The sequence below is a fragment of the Aedes albopictus genome, chromosome 2 (genome assembly GCF_035046485.1).
Source record: "Aedes albopictus strain Foshan chromosome 2, AalbF5, whole genome shotgun sequence".
Taxonomy (NCBI): domain Eukaryota; kingdom Metazoa; phylum Arthropoda; class Insecta; order Diptera; family Culicidae; genus Aedes; species Aedes albopictus.
This window is the reverse complement of record NC_085137.1, coordinates 510,254,941-510,279,145: the sequence shown is the minus strand read 5'-3', so window position 1 is coordinate 510,279,145 and position 24,205 is coordinate 510,254,941. Positions and strand designations below refer to the sequence as shown.

At 40.6% G+C, this 24,205-nt stretch overlaps 1 protein-coding gene across 1 annotated transcript; it reads right to left on the bottom strand.

Moving 5' to 3' along the window:
• Positions 1–341: 341 nt before the first annotated feature.
• On the bottom strand, positions 342–14,904 carry LOC115265156 (uncharacterized). Its single transcript, XM_062848707.1, has 5 exons — positions 14,877–14,904; positions 13,183–14,718; positions 11,112–13,095; positions 8,894–9,078; positions 342–478 (listed from the first exon to the last, which is right to left on the bottom strand). The coding sequence occupies exons 1-5, from the start codon at positions 14,902–14,904 to the stop codon at positions 342–344; spliced, it is 3,870 nt and encodes a 1,289-aa protein (XP_062704691.1).
• Between the last annotated feature and the right edge of the window lie 9,301 nt (positions 14,905–24,205).

Here is a 24,205-nt window from a genome sequence, read left to right as displayed (position 1 = left end):
ACCCCAGTGATGATACTTAGAAAGGCGTTATTCGTGGGTTGTCCGAACACTGCTTTTTTCTTTCCAGTTGCTTCACATGATTCTCTTCCAATTGCTACTCCAGGAATGCTCCATGGTCTTGAACTTACAGAAAAACTTGTAGTTAGAAGGCACAGAATGTTGATTATTGACAAATTGAGAGATGACTTTGTGAAGAACATCGCGTTCTGGTGGGATTAAAACCCACGACCCCGTATTCGCCTTATTATTAGACCGGTGACTTATCCAATTAAGCCACAGGGTTTTGAACCCTTTACTGGCTTGCTCGTGCCTGTTCCGTTAGCAGAGATGATTGACCATAATTAGTCGTAATAGAGTTGGTCGTCGTTGTTGGTACCCATCCGAAGGGTTCTGAGTCCGCAGGCGGTACCAGTCCACGATACAGTGAATAATTCCACCGAAGCGGTCATTGAAAGTCCAGCGTTTGTGCTGGGCGATACTACGGAGGAAGTAGAAACAACGGGTAAACTTGATTATAATCCCGACTAGATGGACATTACAAAATTATAACAAGCTGTGTTATTTTGTTACAACAAATTTTTATAACAAGGGTTGTTATAAAACATGTACCGTTAGTAGTTAAAATAACAAAAATTCTAACAAAGTTCCCACAAGAATAGAACAAAAATGTAATAACTTTTGTTATGAACATAACAAAAATACTACAAAACTTGTTTTATGCAATGTGATAGAATTTAACAAAATTATAACAAATTGTGTTCTAATTCCTTGGCAAACTTTTAGGGTAAAAACTAAATTTTATACTCATTTTTGGGCAAATATTTTAAGTGTGTTATTCTATTTATAGAATAAGAAGGTAACATAAAAAATAGTTTCCAGTACGTTATAAAATTTTCGGTCTTGAACGGGACTCGAACCAAGACACCTATCATCGGTAGCAATCTGACGCCTTTGCCAATGAGGCCATCACAACACTTGAAGAGGGCGGTGATAGAAGCTTTACTGGTTCAACGTAGGTATTTCCAGTTTCCTCATTCAAATCCTTGGTTGTCAGACGCACACGAGCGGGGTAGTATGACGTCACATTGAGCTCGTTGACGTATAATAGACTTGATTTGTCGTTTGTGGTTTTGTTTTAATCTATCACAATTATATCATATGCAGATATGATAACAGCTGTAGATATAATTTAGTTATATTCCACATTTTTTTTTATTTTAAGAAATGAAATGGAATCTATCAAATAAGGAATCTGTCGTTACTTCTGGAGGAGGCCAGGAGGGTTGAACATTTCTAATTTTATCATGACGTAATCAAAAGATGCTCCCTAAGGACGAAGCAAAAGAGGTAGAATAAACAAGTTCCATGTTATAATTATTTAGTTCCATTTTTGCTTTCTCCATGTTCAATAACATTCACTACATGGTATACTTTTTGGCGAAATTAGAACAGCAGTACTGTTTTGGTATTTATAGTAATCGGTCTAATGTTTTCGCGTGTAAACATACGTCATTCGTGTAAAATTCAACTCAAAAGTATTGGAAGGCATACAAAACGTAGTTCCAAGTAACGGAAACATCGTTCGTCCGGTCGCAAATTGCAGCACATGCAGTATCCGTCGTTTTAGATAGGATGACTTTGGGTATTATCGACAAAATTGTTCTATTCGTCTTGAGGGTTGTATCGGCCAAATTGCCTGAAACATCCCGGTCAACCAGTGAGAGATTTTTGATATCGATGGATATCAATTTGTATTGAATCGATGGCGAACACTATCGTCAGATAAAGCAGATAAGGAAATCCGAATCTGGTTGATAAGGATGCTCACGCAGAAATGATGCTCGTTTAAAACAATAAAACGCATGATTGATTTACAAACTGAGAATTCATCATTTGACGTTAGAAACGTCAATCGTTTCTACAAAATGAAGTCCATAATCTTCCTATAACTTTCGAACTGTTCGTCCAATCAAGTGAGTGATTGTTTTTGGGATATACAAATGTGTTGGAAATAACATAATGTTGTTGATGGAGCATCGAATAACTTATGAAAATAGCACATCTTCTTACATATTGAGAGACTCATGAAGTTAAATTCCAAATATCTCGGAAACGGTTACTTTCAAAAAGGTTATTACAGTAGACGTTCGGTCAGTGCGAGCGCATTGCTTTTAAACTGCAAGCACCTTCAAATGTCAAAATGGTGCGCCATGTTAGCCCAAATGAACAGACGGATGAATTTCATGTTCATTTAACGTCAGTTGATGGTTTGTTGATACTGTCAGGCGTTCCAGTTATCGGATTTTTGTTCGCTAAGTGAAACGTAAACATGTTGCAGTTATCGAACGTCTACTGTATCTTTGATATCCAACTGAAATTTGAAAACGGTCAAATAAAAAGTTCCAAACCTTTTTTCACGTTGTTTACCCGACTACCTATCGCGTAAGAATACAAAACTAAGGTTAACAAAGAAGAAAGAAAAGCTAATGATCTGATGGAGGGGAAGATTGTCAATGTATTCTTGTTTTGTTTCACACCAGACAAGACTTATCAATCGTGCCACAAAACTAACCCAACATCATCTAAATTTTAGAAAATACTGTGCTGTTGCGTCAACAGGTTCTTCGCCACAGCGTCCAGCAGAAAGTATGTTCTTTAAAACGCTACAAAGCACTGCTGGTTTGGGAAGACTTTGGCAGATTATTATGAATGATAACTCTGTGGCAGTTATTTTAAACAAATATGACGCCGTTCCTAAATTACGCGTCGCTCAAGGGTACATACATAAACTTTAGGACTTTCTTTCATACAAAAAAGTGTAACGGAAGAGGGGGGGGGGGTTGTTTAACCCTAAAAGGGATACCTTCATGGCCACAGTTTCGTCACCTCGCTGAGTGTGTTCCATCAAAGACGAGCTCTGAAAGGCGCCTGGGGTCCAATGGACCCCACGATTTTAGCGTTGCGTTTTAAATGAATGCTATAAGTATTGTTTTATGGCTTGACTCGATTGGTCAGTATTTCAAAAATGATCAAACTATTTCGCGTCAATATAAAAAACCTAACACATTTTGAATTTTTTTTGTTACAAAAAATGTAGCAAATGCTACAATAAATGGGTAACGATATTTTGTTATAGGCAATTATTTTAATATGCATAATGTAACAAATGCTGTTATATATCTGTTTGAATAAACAATACAAGTTTTGTTATCGTTTCATTTTTAATATAATAACAAATTTTGTTACAAATTTGTTATGGTTATTCACATATATAAATCCTTCCAACAAAATTATATCAAATTGTGTTATTTCTAACAACGGTTGTAATAATTTTGTTATAATCTTGTTAGGAGCTTCTGGTCGGGATACCTGGGAATAAAGGATCGCTTCCAAATAGCTCGCCGATCCTCGTGGACGATGACAAAGCATGCTCATCCAGCTTTCGTTGGCCCTGCTGATGTCACTCCCACGCACTGGTAGTGATACCATTCTTGACATTGTTCGTCTTCTGACAGAGCTTGCAGTCAAACCGGTTCATTGCAGGTATCCTTACTACTGGTTATCGAAGCAATTTCTTAAAGCTTTATTGGGTAGGGGAACAGAGCCCAAAATGCCAAGATGGGGTAAAATGGCTCAACTCATAAAATCATTCCTGAATGGGACTTGATCATTGATATAGGTGTACGGTGTCAAGATATGTTTGCATTGAACATTCTTCTAGATGCTAGGCCGCCAAACCCACGGAAAATCTTTTGATTTCCCAATGAAAATTGGCAACTTTCGGTTTTCCGTGCTTGCAATTAAGGTTTTCTGGTGATTTTATTACCAGCCAAGTGTTTCCAACGAGATTGAGGCACGCATGGAGTCGCATGGTTGTTGATGTCTACGCTTTCCATGTTAGGGGTGATTCAAATATTACGATCATCGTTTTGCGGGGAGGGGGGTAACACTCCATGTATTGAGTAAACGAAAAAACGTGACAAAAAGGTGAAAGTGAGTCGAAAATGCCAGAAAACTGAAGGACGTAATTTTTGAATGTTTTCATGAAGTGGCATCTTACCCCATGGCAGATGGCCTTTTTGCACCACTTCCGTTTTACGAACCAGTTTTTGAAATCGCTAAAAATCAATGAAAATGCAATAATTTAGTGAATATTTTTGTTGAAGCATCGAGCAAATATTGTCTAGTTGCTGTTACCACTTTGAAAGCCTAACAAATGAGGCTATATATCATTGAAAACGATGAAAGTTTGAAAAATGGCATATTGCCCCATTTTCCCCTAGAAGTTTTGGAGCTCGGCACCAATGTCCAAAATGCGATTCTCTTGAGAGCTCCCAAATTTCTTGTCAATTATTTTTTTGAGATATATTCCAGACCAATCAAAGTACTCCAAAGAGTAGGACTTCTGATCTACACTCATTACAGCAGTCATATCTGTTAGACACGTTTAAATATCAAATTTCTCACTCACGTGATCAAGTTCCACGGATTTATCCAACTACACGATAAAGAATTTTCACTATATGGGATGTAAAATAATAGTTTCTCACTCCAGAACTCATGATAATACTTTTTTTCCTTTATCTACAACTCATCCTTCTATGCAGTGGTGTCATCGAGATTACTCCAAGTTACTCAATTTCATAAAAAATCTTTTTTTTTCTATTTTCCATCAGAATTTTCTCAAAAGCATCCACCAGAAATTTCTTCAAGAATTCCTCAAGGAAAGCTTTCATAGGTTTCCTCGCAAATTCCTCCATAGTTTCTTCCAGAAAACCATAGACGGATTTCAAATCAAAATTTCAAATTTTCTTCAAGGATTTCTTTTGAAAATTTTCCACAGATGTCACTCATTCAGATTTTTTCCAAATATCCTTCTGGAATTACAGGGGTTCATTAACAAACGCGACGCGATACAAGACATAACACTTGTCGTTCTTACAATCGTCAAGGATTTGAAAATTACCTTTTCTGTCAAGCGGTTGCAGGCGCAATGTTGCCCATCTTCGGGACAATGTCCGACTGGGCAACATCGCGCCCGAATCCGGTCGACAGACAAGGTAATTTTTAGATCCTTGGAGATTGTAAAAACGATAAGTGTTATGTCTTGTCTTGTCTTGCGTCACGTTTGTGAATGTCAGTTTGTTCTTACGTTAGCACAAAACATAAAAAAAACAGTGTTCTTACAGGGGTTTCTCAAAAAAAAAAGTTCCAAGAGACTCCCTAAGAAATTCTTTACGAGATTCTTTCATAAATTTATTCCTCTTTTATCTTTTATTCCTTCAAAATTTGCTCCATGACGTACTTCAGGGATTTGGTCCTATAATCTATAACCAACGGATTCTTCAGAAATTTCTACAAGTGGGCTTCGTGCTCGTGCGCTTAGAAGGATCAGTCGTCTAACCGTTTCGTAAGCCTCTAAGTGTGGTTTCGATTCCCGCTCCAGTCGGTGAAAACTTTTCGTCGAACGGAAAACTCTTCGCTGGGCCACTGGGTTTTTCGTATGTTGTCCTTTGTTTCATGTCAGTATTCGTACAGTCTGTGCATCCTCTGGCTGAGAATGATGTTGTATCTTTTTTTTAGATTTTTTAGTATTTTATTCAGGTTTTCAAATATTCCCTCAAGAATTTATCCTGAAATTTCTTTTGGAAACCTTTTAAGTAGGTCGATTTCAATGTGTTCAAAGGTTCCTTCTAAAACTTCGCCAGGGATTACTTTAAAAATTCTTCTAAGGAAAAAAATCTGTTTGGAAAATTGTTCGGAAATTGTCCTATGGATACCTTGATAGTTTTATACAGGATTTCCTGAAAAAAAAAAATCGTTCGAAAATCCTTTCATAAACTCTACAAATGTTTTTTGTTTTATCAGACGTTCCTTCAAAAATTCGAATAGGTGTTTTAGAAGTCCACCAGAAATTTGTTCAGGAACTAATATAGAGTTTCCACTGAAAATTTCCAAAGGAGTGTATTCAAAAATATCTTCAGGTATTCGACCAGATAATTCTATAGGAATTTCTTCAAATATTCTTGCATGTTTACTTACCATGAATCAGGCAGGAATTCCTCCAAAGTACATTTTTTATATGGATTTTCTACATGTTTCTTCGAAATTTCTTCCATGGAGTTTTTAGGAAATCTCTTTGAAAACATATCCAGAAATCGTGCTTACATTCCTTCGAAAATTCTTCGCCAAGACTTCCTTGAAGAATTCCTTCAGAGATTCTCGCAGGATTTCTTACGAAAATTTATTTAAGGCATTGGTCTAGAAGTCTCGTTACAAATATTTTTGGAGCATCTATAAATGACGTAGTATTTTAGGGGGAGAGAGGATTCTGGGATTATGTGATGAGCCATGTATTTGGAATGGGAAAATATGCTACGTGAAAGGAGTTAAAAATCGGCCAAAACATGCTACGTCATTTATGGACGCTCCCTTTCTGGAACTCCTGTAGAGATTCCTGCAGAAAATAGTTTAGATATTCCTCCAGAGGTTATCAGGTTTTTTTTTCAAGAAACTCTTCCATAAATTACACAAAAAAAAACTGGGAGAGTTCTCAAACGAATCACTGAAAATAATTCTAAAGAAATTTCTGAGGATTGTCTGAAGAAATCTCTCGAAAAATTCCTAGTGATACTTTTGAAGATTCCTAGTTGAAGTTTCAATATTTTCTGCAGCGACTCCTGCACAATAGTTCTTAAAACAATTTTAAACAATTATAACTGGAGGAATTCCTGAATAAATGTATAGAAGATTTTCTTAAGAAACTTCTCAAGTCTCTCCTTGATTAGTGGAAAAAATCATGAGAAACTTTTCGAGAAATTCTGGAAGTTACGTCAAGGAAATTTATGAAAGGAATATTGGAGAAATCCGAAAAGATATTGTTTCGAAGGAATCTCTTAAAACGACTACAGATTTTCTTATTCACTTTCTGAAGGAATTAGTACACAAAAAATACTATTAAGTTTTTAAGAAAATCTTGTAGACGATTAAAAATCCTGGAGAAATTCAGTGGAGAACCAATGATGAAATTTATAAAACACAAATATATTTCATTTAACTACTTTTAAAAATACCTGGGAGAAATTAAGAATCTTCTGCAAGTAAACATGGAGGAATTTCTTTAAAAAATATTTGGAAAATACTTAGGAATCAATTCTGAAGTAATTTCTGCAGAATATTCGGAGAGAATGGGGAAATTCCTAAATTATCTATTGAAGAATTTCTGAAAGAAGTTTCAGAAGAAAGTTTTGAATAAATCCTGAGCAATACCTGCAGAGATACATGGAGTAAATTCTGGGGAAATCCGTAGAGGAACTTCCAGAAGAATCGCCCAAGAGTTGCCTAGAGTAATTACTTAACAAACACCTGAGAAATTCCAAAAAGAAAAAAATATCTGAAAAAATCTCAGAATCTCTGTCAAAAAATGTCCTGGAACTACATGATTATTAACAAATCTTTAAGGAAATTCCTGCAAAAAGCCGCAGAAGAAATCTTGATTTTTTTGAGAAATTCCTGGAGAAATCCCAAAGAAAGTTTCCTGAAATAAACTCTGATGATATTCCAGGAAAAGTTTTACTATTTACAATCTTGAAGATCCTTTTTTTGTGAAATTTATTGAGAACTGCCGAAAAGACAAAAGGAAATTTATTGAAAGAATCATTGAAGAAACTTTCGCCGAAAAACTAGAGCAGGAATTTCCAAAGTAATTCTGGCTGAATTTATTCTAGGAAATCATGCGAGAATTCTGTTTTCGTGCATGTGAAACTTGGTGAACAGATGCTCGGGACGCACCTTCTTATTCTAGTCGATGTCAGAAAGACAACAATGACTATAAAGTACAACGCCTGACAAACTCTGTCATTGACTGACCCGTGGAAGCATTCAGTTGACATAAAAAAAAATCGCTGATCTTCTCAGAAACACATGAAACATAAATATATACTTGCATTCTGACTCGTAATGGTAACGTTTCTGAGACCAAAACATTTTGTCTATGAATAAATCATTGCATAAAACCCGAATTGCGCCATAGAAGCCTAGTTCCCCCACTGACCCAAATAGAACCAGAGCTCACCCAAACAAACTCCGACGCAAACAGTGTTCAATTAAAAATTCAATTCTTCAAGCACCACTTCGGAACCTCCGTGCAGCAGCTTAGAGCAGAGGGATGCTTTCGCTTCAGACGCCCGGTCCGGCCCGGCCCGGCCCGCTATCCCGGAGCAGACCCATTCAGGCAAAAATAGTACCTACTCGCACCCGACCCCGCTTCGCCTTCGCCGGCGTGCCGCTGCTGCGCCAATAGCTCACAGCTCGCCAGAAAGCCAAGATGAGTGGAAATTTATTTTCACCGAATATATTCCATCCCGGAAGACCGAAGACCAACGATACGGAATGTACGGTTGCTGATGCTGATGCCGGGGCTACGTTTCATCATCGACTTTGGTCAGTCCCAGCAGGATCCAGTAGGGAAGATGGGTAGAAACAGCTGGTCGTTGATTTGTTTTTAGCTTTTTCACATTTTTACGTCTTTAACGATCTTATTTTGAACGATTCACCACTTTGTTTCGTCTTGTTCGACATATTTTTAATATTAAATGTGTAAATGTGACAATTCATGTTCAGAAATGTAAACTTACATGTAGTGTATTTCTTATTTTATTTTATAGAATTTTGCTCGAACATCGTACCACACAAGATTTTGCCCCACTTCCCTCTAAACTACGATGACGATCTCTCTCAGCGTGCTTCATTTGCTAGTCTAACGGCTCCCCTCGAATACCATCCGATCTCGGGCCACCCTTGTATCTCCCTCTGCAACTGTTTATTTGGCTATTGGTGTGTATTTTGCTAGTTTTGAGGGGAAAAATAAACATAAATTTCTGCATTTTAATACCATTAGAAGCGGAGGCAGAGGACGACACCCGCCAGTCCCGGTGTTGGTACAGATGGAGAGCGAGGGACCATGTTGCGCCATCCGTATTGCTCAGTCCGACTCCGAGAAGCTGCTCCTGCTGCTGTTGCTGTTGCTGTTGGCTGCTGCAGTCCGTATTGTTATGTAGCCAAATGTTGTTCTGCTGGCTTGGGAGTGTTTTTCTGGCTTTCTACTGTGTGCATCGTTTGCTTTCTGAAATATTACATTGTTTTTGCTATCTGTTATTCTATTAGCCAAAGCTGGCGCTCGGTACGAGGGGCCATATGCTATCCTTCTTCTTATTTTGATCAGTCAGCAGCCGGTCGGTCGGTCTGCTCGTTCGATTGCAAATAATTGCTCAACCATTTGTTTACGGGAACAAGTCGAAAGAAACTAAATTAGGATCAATAACGTTCCATTGAGTAACCGTATTGTGAAATGGATGCCTTAAATCTTAAGAGAAGATGATGAGATTTTGCAGGACTTAAAGTTTATAGGTTATCGGGATGCTTCGTTGGCATAGCCCCCTCGTTCGGCCTATCTCAACGTTAACCAAAAACTCAAACAAACATGCATAACTGGATATCGGAAAAGCTATGCGGCAAACAACTGTAACATTTCGTTTCAATTTTAGCACTTTTGAGCATTAAAAATGAATGAAAATGTCACTTTGTTTAGCTTTTGTAGACGCCATGATTTTTCGGCTTAGTGGGTAGTCTATACACATGATCATAAATGGCATGATTCTGGAACATTTCGAACTGACTTTTCAATAACTGAACATTTGATGCGACGGTCAAAGACGCTATTTTGAACATGTATATTTGTTTTCATCGAATAATAAATATTTTACAAGTTGAATGTGGGCCGAATATTGAGGACATTTTTTTCACTATGTACCCAAATCTTGGCCCATCAGTAAAGTGACGTCAACAACACCAATTAAGTGACGTCAACAACATTGCTTGCGTAAGAACCAGAAAGAACGAACAAGAAGAAAGATTTTGTGTACGGTGACTGTAAAAATATAACACAATAACAGGGTTGCCTTGTTTTCGTTAATAAATTAAGAAATAACTTAAGTTTAAGTAATTTATTTAGTTTTTTGAAAATTTGGCTCCAAAAATGTAATGTACAAGTATGATTGGTGAACAAACAGAGATAATACTTCAGCAGAAATATTGAAAAAATGATATAATAAGTGGTTCTAGTGCATGGAAAGCAATAGGCCAACGTTGTATCCACTAATACGCCAATTTTTGTACCATAGACCAACGTTGCATACCATCGCATCGAGTCTTTTCAACTTAATAAAGTAAATTCTTGAATATTTACGTTAGTTTACTTGCAATTGGGGAAACATGCATTACCTAGAGTGTGTAATAGGGTCAACATATTAATTTTAGTGCTATTAATTCATGAGTTATAGTCAAAATTGTCAATGCGGCTTGCAAATTAGGCCAAGGAATGGTACATATACCCTACTTCATGTTTCAAAATTTTGACGTATTCGATGACTAGACTAGACTAGACTAGACTAGACTAGACTAGACTTTAAAAACTGCAATCTTGAATTTTGAGTCTCATTTTGGATTTAGGTCCGCCATCTTTGAAATTCCGGTCATCATTTTTGGACTCCAGACTTCTTCTACATACCAGATATCTTCATAAAATTCCCAAGAAATAGCTTCAAAAATCTATCAAAGATAGGTACACGCCTAGTTTTTTTCCAGAAATTTCTCGAGTTTCTTACAGAAATTTATTCAGACATTTCATCAGCTATTTCTGTGAAATTTCTCTAAAGGTTATTTTAGCAAATCTTGCAAGAATTGTTTCAGAAATTTATCTTTGAATTTCATCAGAAATCTTTTAGTGATTCCTTCAAAAGTTCTATGATAGATTCCTCCAGAAATCAGTCTAAGTATGCATTTGAAAAATAATTCATGGATATCTTCAGACCCCATAGATTTCTGTAAAAATCATTCAGAAATTCCCAAAATGATCCCTTCAGAAAATTTTTCAAAGTGTTTAATAAAAACTCTGCCAGGAATAATCTCGGAAATTTCTCCCTGGAATCCTTCCGAAAATCTTAAAAAAAATCCTCTTAGAAAGTCTTTTGAGAGTATTTTTACAACATTTTTCAACATTTTACAATCCTTCCGAAAATCTTAAAAAAAAATCTGCTACATACTGGCGATACCTCCTTGTATCCGAGTTTATCCACGCTAGGACTGTTGTGGAGTCGCTCCAGAAAAATCTGCGTCGCACGGGAATCGTGTGGTACTCGGCTATGGATTTTGCTAAACGGCTACCAATGACCGCCGCTTGCAGTTCCAATCTAGGAACGGACATCGAGATTAAGGGAGCAACTTTCGCCTTGGAGGCTACCAATGTACATCTTGGCTGGCCGCGATCGACGATCCGAAAGTAGGCGACACAAGCGAAGGCCGACTCACTCGCATCCACGAATACATGTAACTGCATCGTTTGGAAACTATCCGGATCGTATCCGGGAAAATAGCAACGCGGGATCCGAATTTGGTCCAGTTTGGGAAGCTGTGCGATCCATCGTTCCCACTGCTTGGATATTTCTGCTGGAATAGCCTCGTCCCATCCAACCTTAGCCCTCCAAAGGTCTTGGATCAGCATCTTACCATGGATGAGCAGGTTTGATATTAGTCCAAGCGGATCAAACACACTCATTACGAATCTAAGGACACTTCGTTTCGTGATGGTGTTTGTTGATTCTGAGCAGTCGAAATCGTTCGGTAACTTCACGGAATACACAAAAACATCCTCGTCGGGTAGCCAGGCCATACCTAGGACGCGTTCCATTTGGCTTTCTTTATCGACGCTGAAGTCCTTTCTGCAGTCCGTTGCTTCTTCACCCATGAGATGCAGCACTTTCTTGGAGTTGGATCGCCAGTTTCGCAGTTCAAATCCGGCGCTTTCCTGGATCATTCGCACGTCCGTGGCCAGTTTCACCATGTCGTCCTCTGAATCTCGACTATCCAGGTAATCGTCCACATAGTGGTTTTCAACTACCGCTGTCGCCGCTTCTGGATAATCGTCTTTCCATTCCATCGCGTTCTTGTTCTTGACAAAGTTGGCCGAACAGGGCGAACATGTCGAGCCAAACGTGGCCACGTCCATCACGAATACGTCTGGTTTCTTCGTCGTGCCACTTCTGTACAGAAACCGCTGAACCTGCCGATCTTCTCGTCTAATCTTCAGTTGGTGATACATCTCGCGGATGTCACCTGCAATTGCAATCTTTCGCTGCCGAAAACGACATAACACAGCTGGCAACGAAGTGAGAAGGTCCGGTCCCTTGAGGAGCATATCGTTCAGAGACACTCCATGCGCCTTGGCCGCCGCATCCCAAATGATTCGAACCTTCCCGGGCTTCCGGGGATTTGTTACCACTCCGAGCGGGAGGTACCACGTTCGAAGAGGATCGTTCTCCTCCAATTCCTCAGCCGTTGCTTTGTGGGCGTAACCTTTGTACTGATATTCGGCAATCTGTTTGTCCAAACTCGCTTGTAGTTCCGGATATTTCCGCAGCTTCTTCTCGAGGCAAATCAGGCGACGCTCGGCCATACCGTAGCTGGGTGGTAGCTCCATAATATCGTATCGCCATAGCAAGCCGGTTTCGTAGTGACCGTCGGCACGCTTGACTGTTGTTCGTTGCAAAATATCCTTTGCCCGGCGATCTTCGTCAGCTTCTGGAGCACACGTGACCGAAACCCCGAGATTCTCCGTTGCAAAATAGCCTTTAACTAGGTCGTGAAGGCTACTTTCTTCTGCGCTTTTACAAATGTGGAAAACAGGGGACAAAGAATCCACCTTCGCATTGTCGATGCTCCCGAAGATCGTCCATCCGAGCCTCGTTTTTGCTGCCACCGGCACGTTTATCTGTCTTCCGCGTGTCTTCAGGGGTAGTGACAACTTTATATTGTCTAGTCCAATCAGGATACGTGGCACGGCTTCCTCATAGCTTTTCACTGGAAGCCCGGACAAATAGGGGTACTGACTAGCTAATTCTTCATACTGCATTGTTTGCACGGGAATATCTAGCTGTTTCACAGTGCTAACACCGGACAATGGGAAACTTCTGCTGCTGTCCTCACCGGAAATTTTCAAACTAACCAGCCGAGAGTCTTTTTCGTGACGAGCCACCTTCCCTGTTCATGTTAAACAGAGTGGCTGCGATGTCCCACCAAGGTTCAGTAGATCGGCAACTTCTCTGTCGATTAGCGTCGTCGACGAACCTTCATCAAGAAAGGCAAAGGTCGACAGTTTGGCCTCGTTACCGTACAGCACCACCGGGATAACACGGAATATCGTCGCGCTTTGGATTCCGCGATGAACGTTGATCGTGGCGTCGGATTTTGCACGAGCTCCTGAACTTTCAGGACCGGTCGTTTTAGTGGCGGCCGGCTGGTTTGGATGAAGTGATGGATGGTGTTGTTTGGTGCAATCTCCGATCCCACAAGTTCGAGATGACCTGCAGGCCCATCTTCCATGAGGGACTAGGCAGCCTGCACAAAGCTGGTGTGTTTCGACGGTTTTCAACCGTTCTCCGAGCGACAAAGATTTAAACTTGCTGCAGTCCTTGATTCGGTGGCTAATGCTTTGGCACACGTAACATGGCCTGTCCTGAGTGTCCACCTTCTTTCTTTGTTGCTCAAGCTTCCGGGGCTCAGACACATGAGCATTGACGAACGCCTTATCTTTCTTCTGCTTGTCGTGTCCGCAGGGTCGAACTCCGTCAAAGTCGGTGAAATGCGCCACATCACTGGCAGCAGACGTGATTGCATTCATGTAGTCGCAAAATGATCCCAAGTCAACTTGTCCAGCGTTTCTTTTGTAAAGCGCCCAATCTAGTCGGAGATGTGGCGGCAACTTATCCACCAACTCCTGTAGAAGTGTTGGATTGTTCAGATGTGCATGTTGATTGGCGGCCCGAAGATGGCCAACAAGGTTCTGAACGACGAGACCGAAGTTTACCAATGTCTCTAACCTTTCAGCTTTCGGAGTAGGCACGTTACGAACCTTGATAAGCAGCGACTGTACCAGTCGCTCTGGGCTCCCGAACAATGTTTCCAACGTTTGCATAATTTTCGGGACCGATGACGGCAGCAATAGATTGCTCCGGACTGCCTCCAATGCTTTGCCTCTGAGGCACTTCTGCAGCCTCATCAAATTTTCTGCCTGCGAATAGCCACACATAGCAGTAGAATTGCGGTAGCTGCTTATGAAAAGTGGCCATTCCTCAGGATTTCCCGTAAACGTTGGGAGCTCCTTAGGCACAACCTGCCGGGCAGACAACTGCTGTTGAAAGTGCCCCCACATTGCCTGCTGATCCTGCATCTGATGCTGCTGAGTAACGTGAGACTGTGCCGGTTGTTGTGGCGATCGATGCGACGATCTCGTTTGATGTACCGAAGAATCCTCACTCATTGCATCAAAATCGACTGGAGGCGGTCGAGGTGGGGTATACGAAAGCGGTGCTCGCAGCGCAGATGGTGGAAGTGACCATTCACCAAACCGAACGCTCGCCGCCGATCTCGATTGTTGCTGCTGTGTGTGCAACTGTTGTGGCAATAGAGGGTTGACCGACGCTTGTGTTGTCGGTGTTGGTTGCACAATAGCTTGCTGCTGGATAACTGGCTCCTGGGACGACTGGGAAACAGAGGGGAGCTGTGAAGTCGCCGCCTCTTCGAGCTGCACATCGGTTTGTTGTTGCGGTGTTGAACTCGACGGAGGCAAATCGATTATTGATACCGCCGGCCGTTTGTCGTTTGCTTGTAGTAACGACACGGAGAGAAATCAGTCTAGTTTGAATCAACCAAAATTTTGGTTGGCGTTCAAAGTCTGATTTTTATTACTCCAAAGTAAACAAATGTTTCATTCTAGGTTGGGATTTCTTGCGAAGCAAATGATTTTTTAAAGTACATTTTACCTGAATGATTTGCTTCCTCCAAAGTCATGTTTACTTTGATTCAAACTAAGATTGCACCCTTTATCAACCGCTAGCATGTTTGCTTTTACCAAAAGATAGGTTGGTGAAAATGGTTCGTCGTTGACAAATCCAAACTAGACCTTAGGTTGGATTACATCAAGATGTTAATTGAAAATAACCTAAAACTTTGGTTGGGTGGAAATCAACCTAAAAAATGGTTCGAAGCAAACTAAGTTATTAGTTTGTCCACATCACTGGGTATTGCGTCAGTCGTACTTTTCTTGCTTGTATTGTTGTCAGCTGCTGCTTGCTCCGCTTCAGTTTTCAGATCGTTGGCATGTACGCCTTGAAAGTGCAATTGGTTACTAACTGCAATGGGTCCATAGAATTGCATACGGGAGACAAATTTGAGGCAACATAAACATCACTAGTGTACGGGTAAGTTTCATTCATATGTAGTTCAATTGTATTTTTTCTAAATCATTACCAAAATGCCGATTTTAGATTGACGCACTGTTCGAGCTTCTTCGTCTCACCACAAAGCAACTACTCAACGTTACGACCGGATTTTCTGTATGCGTAAGCGAAATTGAGGACACCCAACGATGTTTTTTGTGAAGGAAGACCATGACTCTGACCCTTACGGAAGTTGAAGAAATCAGGAAGAAATAGATACACTGTGGTGCATAATTGATCGGACAAACGCTGATTTTCATACAAAATGGCCATGTTTGAGATGCTGTAACTATGATTTGCTTTGATGGATTGAGCTCAATTTTTGTCACGGAACTACAAATATGCTGAATTTTACGTGTACGAAGTATTAAATGTTTTCGTTCACAGGTCTGGGCGTGGCAAGGCGTTGAAAATATTGCAAAAGTGATCGGACAGCGGCACGCGTGTAAATCAAAGGGGTACCGCTGTCCGATCACTTTTGCAATATTTTCAACGCCTTGCCACGCCCAGACCTGTGAACGAAAACATTTAATACTTCGTACACGTAAAATTCAGCATATTTGTAGTTCCGTGACAAAAATTGAGCTCAATCCATCAAAGCAAACCATAGTTACAGCATCTCAAACATGGCCATTTTGTATGAAAATCAGCGTTTGTCCGATCAATTATGCACCACAGTGTATATGTGTGATACGAAAAATGTAAGCTAAATATGGTAAGAAGTAAAAATGTTTTTTTCTGAGAATAAAAAATGTTGATACGTTCAATTGTTTATTGTTTCTCTTGTACATTATTTTCTATGAAAATGAAGAGAGCAAGAAGGAAGGGGAGGGTTCAGGAATTATAAACAAAGTAATTTCAATAAATTCATTTTTTATTTGAACTATTGCGCTTGTTTGTTTCGAAACATTATTTGTTAAATTGAAACTAAGCAATTTGGCTGAAATAACAAATGTTTTAGTTTGTTACGAGAGCTGTCAAAATGGAACGACCAATATAATGGTAAATTTAAACAAAATTTGGTTGCATTCAGCTGTTGAACCCGCAAAACAATTACCTAGTATTTTAGTTTGCTTCAACGAACGCCAGCAGTCGAATGAAGCTAAGATTTTGTTTGTGCAAAAATCAACCTTGAAATTTGGTTGAATCGTGCTAAGTTTTGTTTGTATTTATCAAATATTTTTCTCCGTGGATGCTTCGCTAATACACGGAAATGAAACGCGTGATTGTGGAGGTGGAGGCTTCGATAGTGGTTCAGCAAACAAAAACGTAGGTAGAGCCGGTCGAGGAACGAGCTTTGGAAGTATAGGTGGAGGCATTGCTGATTGTGCACACGCAGGCTGAGTATACACTGGTTGTGTAAACAGCGGTTGGATATACATCGAACGGGAACTTCGTACTGCTTCAGCCGATCGAATTGGTGTGGACGCTGTGATCGGATTGTTTACACCAGCGACCGAACCCCTGCCACCAGTAGCAGCGTGATCAGTTGCCCATTCGATAGCAGGTCGAGATGTTGGTTGCTTGTCTCTGGAGCGCGCTCGTTCATTCGTCGGATTTGATGGGACTTTAGGCAATGTTCCGGTGTATTTGGTCAACATTTCTCCACCTTGTCCACTACTTGCTACGGGAATACCAGTGCCAATCGATACTGGCGGAAATATGTCTTCGATGTCATTTACGGACACTGGACACCTCCAGCAGCTCCGTCCAAGCCTTGAATCCACTGCTGCACCGAATGATTACTTCGGCTAACTCGGCTCCGCCGACTTCTCTGACTGCCTTCGTCCTCCTCTGCCTCAGCGAGTAGCAGAGCGTATTTATCCTCCAGATATTTCTTTTCGATCGCGGCTTTCTCCTCCAGCGCCTTTTCCTGGGCCTTTTTCTCTTCTTCCAGCCGCATGAGCTGCAATCGAACTCGTGTCGACCGGGAACTGCTACTGCTTTTTCCGGACATCGAAGGATCACTTATGGTCACCGTGTAGATGCAGCCCTTGCATGTCCACTTACCGTCCAGCGTCTCAGTCATCTCCATGCACGTACGATGGTACCAACGATGACACTTATCGCAAGCTACCATTCCTGCTACATGGTCAGATTTTTTGCATTTCTCACAAACGCTCTGAGGCCTGCCAGCATTGGCTTTCGCCGCCGCTGCTCGCGTAGTTGTGGGCATCATAGGATTGTCCTTTAGATGACCTCCGGGATCAGATGAACTACTTACAGCAGCACCATTCTCATCGAGTGGAGTTCTTTAAAGATATGTAGGCGCGGTCCAAGACGTAGAATAGCGATCATGGTTCTAATAGCGAATCCATTTATTTCGGAAGAAGCTTTAAAGCTAAAATAGATATTTTTTTATGATTTACAGACCTTAATGAACTATGATCAACCAATACTCACAACTCCGTGTCTCTAGTCAATTATTTCCGTCCTGTGATAATTCATCTAGTCAATCTACCTGTTTTAGTCAACATAATCGTCTTAGTTATAAGTCATTCAATAGATTTTAAGTTTACTCACAGTCGTAGTCGTTGTTGATCGTATTAGATGTGTAGTTTAAGTTTTAGTTAGAGTATAAATTCTGCTTGGAAGTTAACCTATAAATGTAGATTTTTTGCAATAGTTAGTTCAATCTTCCGGTATCAATCTGCATTTTTCACTCACAAGCAATAGGAAATTTATTACAATTCACGGTTCCTATTTCATAGTTTTCCAATTAGAAATTAAGAGTAGTTTTAACAAATTTTAGTAAGAAACTTTCAACTGCATGCCATTAATTAGCCACATTTCTCACTTTTTTTTATTCTACCTGATATTTGGAGCTATCTTCATCTACTCATACCATTAAAGCTAACGGGTGACAAGCCGTCCGTCAAACCTGCAGCATCCCTGTGGTCCATTTCTGCTGCCGCGCTGACGGTTGTAACGCCTCCCGCAACAACTGAAAATAGTGAAATCTTGATATCTTTTGAATTTAAGAAAACATAAGCATTTCCTGTTGGCCTTCTCAGCGCCGCTCTGAGGTTGGTGCCCTTGGCGCGGGTAAACCTGGCCAACCGCACGCTACGGCTCTGGTTCATGGTGTAGACTCGGGCTCAGTTTGGCTTTCTATTCCGCAGAATTATAACCTTTTCTATGGCTTAGTTGGTTAAAGCACCGGTCTAGCGGGTACGGGGTCGTGGATTCGAATCCTTACAAAACGCGATTTTTTTCGCAAATTCATTTCTCAATTTATCAATTAGCAAAATTCTTTTTTTAATATTTCAATCACTTAACCTAATTTACAGCTCCTTTGTTCACTAGGGCACTGCGTGATCGATTCCAATTGGAAGCTGTACTTACACTTTGTACAGCGCCTAAATGTATTCTATTCTAATTCAACTATATCGAACTGGTCGCCGTTGCGCTGTTTTCACTTCCTACCCAATCATGGTAGAATGATGAGCGAGGATGTTGATGTCTGGCTGTTGGTTGTTCTTTTTTCCAGTCCGATTGGGGGTCCATTATGGGTTGCCGTTCGTCGATGTCCAAGTATCCGGGTCCATTTGAGCCATGGGCTCAGAAGTGGGTCACTGTCAGCTGCTTTCAGGGGGAAAGAGCAACTGACGAAAGTGCCAGGGCTGGGATCGAGCCCATGACCATCTGCTTATGAAGCAAATGTGTGACCAATGAGTTAACTACATCGGCTGTTTTCCTACTCTCCGCATCGACCAATGTGGCGCTAGCTTCTATGCGCGAAAAATCGCTAAAAGTAAATCGCAAAAATATTGTATGGCGAATAGCATCTAAAGGCAAATTTATCGAAGTGGAATACATTATTCGAAAAAATATTTGGTAGTGGTTGTGCACAATGGTGACTACTATTAAGCCTACCAAATATTTTAACAGTAAAAGCTTTCTATTTCAAGTAATTCAAGTTTAGATGCTTTTACCATACAAAATAAAATTGATTTACTCCTGCTGATCAACTGTGGGTGTGCGCCAAGTGGGTAGTCCATTGCGCCACGGGCCTCGGCTCATTAGCAACATTCTGTGCCTTCTTACTACAAGTTTGTGTGTTTGTGCAGTGTAGATTTTCGCACAATATTCGACACCATGCTTAAGGTTACAAAAATCGCGACAGTTTGATGTGTCTCAGTTTTATATATGTTCAGTGTTCAACTTCGCCGGTGCTGGGTCGGATCACTAAAATGGCCATAACTCCGGAACGCCTCACCGATCTAGACAATTTTTAATAGCAAATAATGCGGTAATATTTCAGTGACTTTTTTTGTACACAGAAATACACACACACATACAGGACTCACTTCAATTCGTCGAACTGAGTTGTATCGTCTATGTGACTTGACTCTTCGAGCAGGCTGCTATCGAAAATTTGTTTTATGAGTGAACATATAGCCTTCCAGTACACTTTGGCGTACGAGAAAGGCAAAACCTTTAACACATAGATAAATTTGTCAAACGATTACGGTCTATTCCTCTTTCGATGTAAACTCAGAGCCATCACAATGGCCGGCCATTACTCCTGTTAGCACATGTAATCAACGGCCCCATCAATGATGAATCAAATTTACACACACACACACACACACACACACACACACACACACACACACACACACACACACACACACACACACACACACACACACACACACACACACACACACACACACACACACACACACACACACACACACACACACACACACACAACACACACAGGACATCGCACCTTCAGCTTTCAGAGTAAAGCAAAGTCCCAAAGGCAAGGAAGACATGCGTGAATGCGTGACTTGTGCCAGAAATTTAGGACCATCTGCAAATACAATTGAATCATGCAAACAAACTTTCCCACGCTATGGGATGGATGGTAACGACCGTATGGAGCGGGATGTGGCTTGGGAATTTCCGTCAATCGACGATGTCGCAAATTTGTGACTGCGCCGGGCAAACAACATGGGAATTGGGCTTCCCATCCATGGAAGCAGGTCATCATTCCGTTATTCCCAGCTCGGTGGCAGACAATTTCGTCCCACATTTATCCTCATGGCACGTCAAAATTGCGTGTACTGACGGATAGAGCTCCCCCAAATATAATCTAGGGCCGGGCATATGAATAAATCATCAAATTTAAAATCATATTATCGTGTGGCGCTTCCTAGATAACTCTGCTGGGGAATCTGGACGAGAATGCCAGGGGTGCCAGTTAGAGAGCAAACTTATCACAGTTGCAACATTTTTGAATCGATGAAACCTTACCATCACTGCTATGAATGGTTCGAAATTCCTACAATATACCACATGTAGGACATGCAAACATCCACAGTTCGCAGAACGGCAAGTTAGCTGTGGTACCTACACCTATTCAATAGAAAGCGCGTGCACCCGGCCAATATATCAGGTCATCAAAACATTTGCAAACTACATGAATCGTGTGTACCCTCAGCTCGTACCACCGCGAGCCATTCCCACCGATTTCGCCACAGAAAATGATGATGACGCGATAGTGGTGATGGCCCTATGTCATGGCGAATGCGATTCCAGCTCAGAGACTCATTTGGAGCTGCGATTGAGGCTGGCAACAGGATAGAGAGGCGTCATGAGGGAAATCGGTGCCGAATGCTTTCTTTGATTACTAATTCATTAAAATACCTAAAACGTTTTAAAACTCACATGTTCGTAGAATTCCCCAAAACAATGTATCTATAAATTTTAGAATTTCACGAATAAAAAAAATAAAAATTGTATACTACACCATTGAGCTGTTACCAAAGTATTGCACTATAGTGAAAGGTTAAAAAGGTTAACTGAACATTCATAACAGGAGTCAAATCTGTCCATAAAATGCTCATTTATCCCCCTTCTCCCCAATAGCATTTTGTGATTATGATTATCATTATCATCATCATCAGAGACCGGCCCGAAGCTCGGTGCCGTCAATGAGAAAGGAACACGACTGTTGTTATTTCATTTGTTCAAACCAGAAAACGTAATTATATTTGCATTGATCATTCCGCATCCACAGGACAGTGCAGGGCGGCTGTCAAATCTGAAACGCGATATCATATCATGGCAACACCCTACCAAGTATTGCACACTGGCCGAGTCGGCCCGGCAGAAAAGATACTCTGACACCCGGCATCCGAAGCATGAAATTATCATTCCATAAGGCATCACAAATTAATTTATTTCCAGCAGAACAAATTTCACAAAACTTCGGTGACATCCTAATTTGCCTTTTCACAGGGTGCCCTTTTCTCCGTTCCTTCTGTGACGGGTGGCTTCAGACAAAGTTACGCTCGACAAATCTCCACAAAAGGTTCCTTTTTGCCAGGGCCCTCAACGGGTTTCGGTGTATGGCTCCGAGCTCTGGAAGAACATATGTTTCCTCTTGTCAAGATTCAATTTCCGAGCAAAACCCCCCAGTGCAGTTCTTCCCGGTTTTTAAGGCAGGCAAGCCCATTTCGAAAGGATTAGCTTTGACAGTGAACAGACAAAAGCTGACCTGTCACACTTGGGGAGAAATGGTTACAAATTTGCGATTCGTTCTTGGGTGTGTGGATTTTCCTCAACCTTGGAAACGCATTGGGTTGGGAGCTAAAACAGGGAAAACCGAATGATGAATATCCTCTTCTTGTGGATCCAACTTTCATCAGGTAGCTAAAAGATTGTCTTGTCCCACAGAAATCGTCTAAGAGTATGATTGGAGCGGTTTGTTGAGAAAGCACATACGTCCGAAATTGAGAATAACTTGCCTTTTACCTTCTGTAACTCTCGCAGTTGGCCACCACTGCCAGCACCACGCTTATGCTGAGGATAAAAAGCGAGATTTTTTCAAAGTACATATTGTACAAAATACAACAGCGCGATCACTCCAGGGTTAATCAACGGACTTGGGTTATTTCTCACTGATTCAAAGACCGTCCAGGGAGATGAATCCTCACAAGCATCTTTCCCAGCACCATGCTGTCTTAGTGTTGGACGTTGGTGTATCAAACATGGTCAAGTTCAGCTCTGAAGTGGTGCGTGAAGAAATGCCGAAAGAAACAAGTGTAGGTATAGGCGAGAGTTATTTAATTCCATTATCTTTATAAGGCCCGACGGAGAAAACTGATTCGGTAAAGACCTTGACCAAGTTAACTGGGTTTGTGTTGGGAATTGGGAAATCTTGAGATTCTTATGTGGAAGCCAGGGATGAAGACATGGCTTAGCATAGATATCCAATAGTCTAAGGAAAATGGAAACAAAAATTTCTCAAGCGGGTAACAGCGGTGTATTATGTTTTCTTTTTGTTTTCAAGAGTACTCCAAAAACTCCTCCAGTATGAATTTGTCCATGATTTTGATGGCAATTCATCCAAAATTTCACCAGTAATTTGCTCCAGTGATTCAAAGAGATTTACAAAGAATTCTCTGAAAACACCTCAAAATTACCCCAGGGAATTCTTTCAGGATTTCTCCGGCGTCTCTCATGAGTATTATGGAAAATCTTTCAGGCAGTGCAACAGACATTTATCCAGGAGCTCTCCACGACCTTCTCCAGAGCGTTTCTGGATGTTCCTCCAAATAGGGATGCAATACATACAGATTATTCTGTATCATAAAGATTTTTGGGCATCAGTACACATAACTTTTTGAATGAAATACAGATTTTTGAGCTAGAGGGGTTGTTGTTTTTTTTATATGGGATAAAGATTTTTTCTCCAAACTTTGTATAGGATACAGATTTTTGAAAAAAAAAAAAAAAATCTGGCAACTCTGCTTCAGGGGTTCCCCAAAAACACTTCTAAGAGTTCCAGAAATTCCCCAAGAAATAATACAGCAATTATTTAGGAACTTCTTCAGCAGTTCCACGGGAATTCCATCAGAATTTTCCACGAATTTTCTCCAAGAATTTCTGTAGGTTCCTCAGAGATATCACTAGAAATTTCACGGGAATTCATTGAGGTTTATCAGAAATTCTTCCAGTGTTTAAGTGAGAAGCCCTTCACATTTTTTTTTGGTTATTTCTCTGACTTCTCTAGAAGTTTATCCAAATATTTCTTCTAGGATTTCACGAAGTATATTTCAAGAGTTCCCCGGGTACTGCTCCAGGATTTCTCCGAAAAGACCTCCAGCATTATTCATGCAGTTTCCCAGAAATACTTCCACGAGTTGCACGGAAATTTCTCCAGAAGTTCACGCCTAGCACACTTAATACCGACACAACTTGGCATTTTTTTGCACAGTCATAACTCAGAAAACAAAGAATCAAATTTCATTTTTTTTTGCATCATCGTAATCCTACATTATCCGAAAAAAAAACGTGTAGTTTAAACTAATTTTCATGCAGCTTCTGCTTTGAACAAGGCAAAAACAAATACAAATCGGTTCTGCTTTGCTTCCTGATTGGTTAGGAGAACCACGTCTTTGTAGCAGGTTCTCTCGGAACAGCGGCAAGATAGCAACATTCTGTCTTTGACAGAGTTGTGCAGAACAACTACCCCTTCCTAGTGATTGACGATTGGTACTGTCATAGTAAATTTGGAGCTGGTTACTTAATGTTTCTACATTTTAGCGCCCTTATGCAGATACTCCCCCATAGAAGTTTCTTGAATATTACACTTAATTAAGTATTATTTATGGGAAACCTCACCATGCATACCATGAATTATTTTTTCACTAAATTTTAATAATTATCGTAGAAGGGACACTCTTGCAGGAATTCCTATTATAAGTTCAGTGAGAATTCTTCCAAAGATTTCTTCGAGAATTCTTCTAGAATGTATTCCTTCCCATGTTAGTTTGTAAAACTTTTCCACTTTGACCTTCAGGGACACCACCACAGATTCTTTCATGATTTATGATTTTTTTTCCGCAATTTTTATA

Bases quoted from the DNA above. Each gene is read 5' to 3' on its own strand.
- LOC115265156 (XM_062848707.1), bottom strand. From the start codon at position 14,904: ATGACTTTGGAGGAAGCAAATCATTCAG. The intron at 14,719-14,876 runs GTAAAATGTACT...CGTTACTACAAG, and splicing joins GGAGGAAGCAAATCATTCAG to CAAACGACAAACGGCCGGCG. The intron at 13,096-13,182 runs GTTCGTCGACGA...TAACATGAACAG, and splicing joins CTTTGCCTTTCTTGATGAAG to GGAAGGTGGCTCGTCACGAA.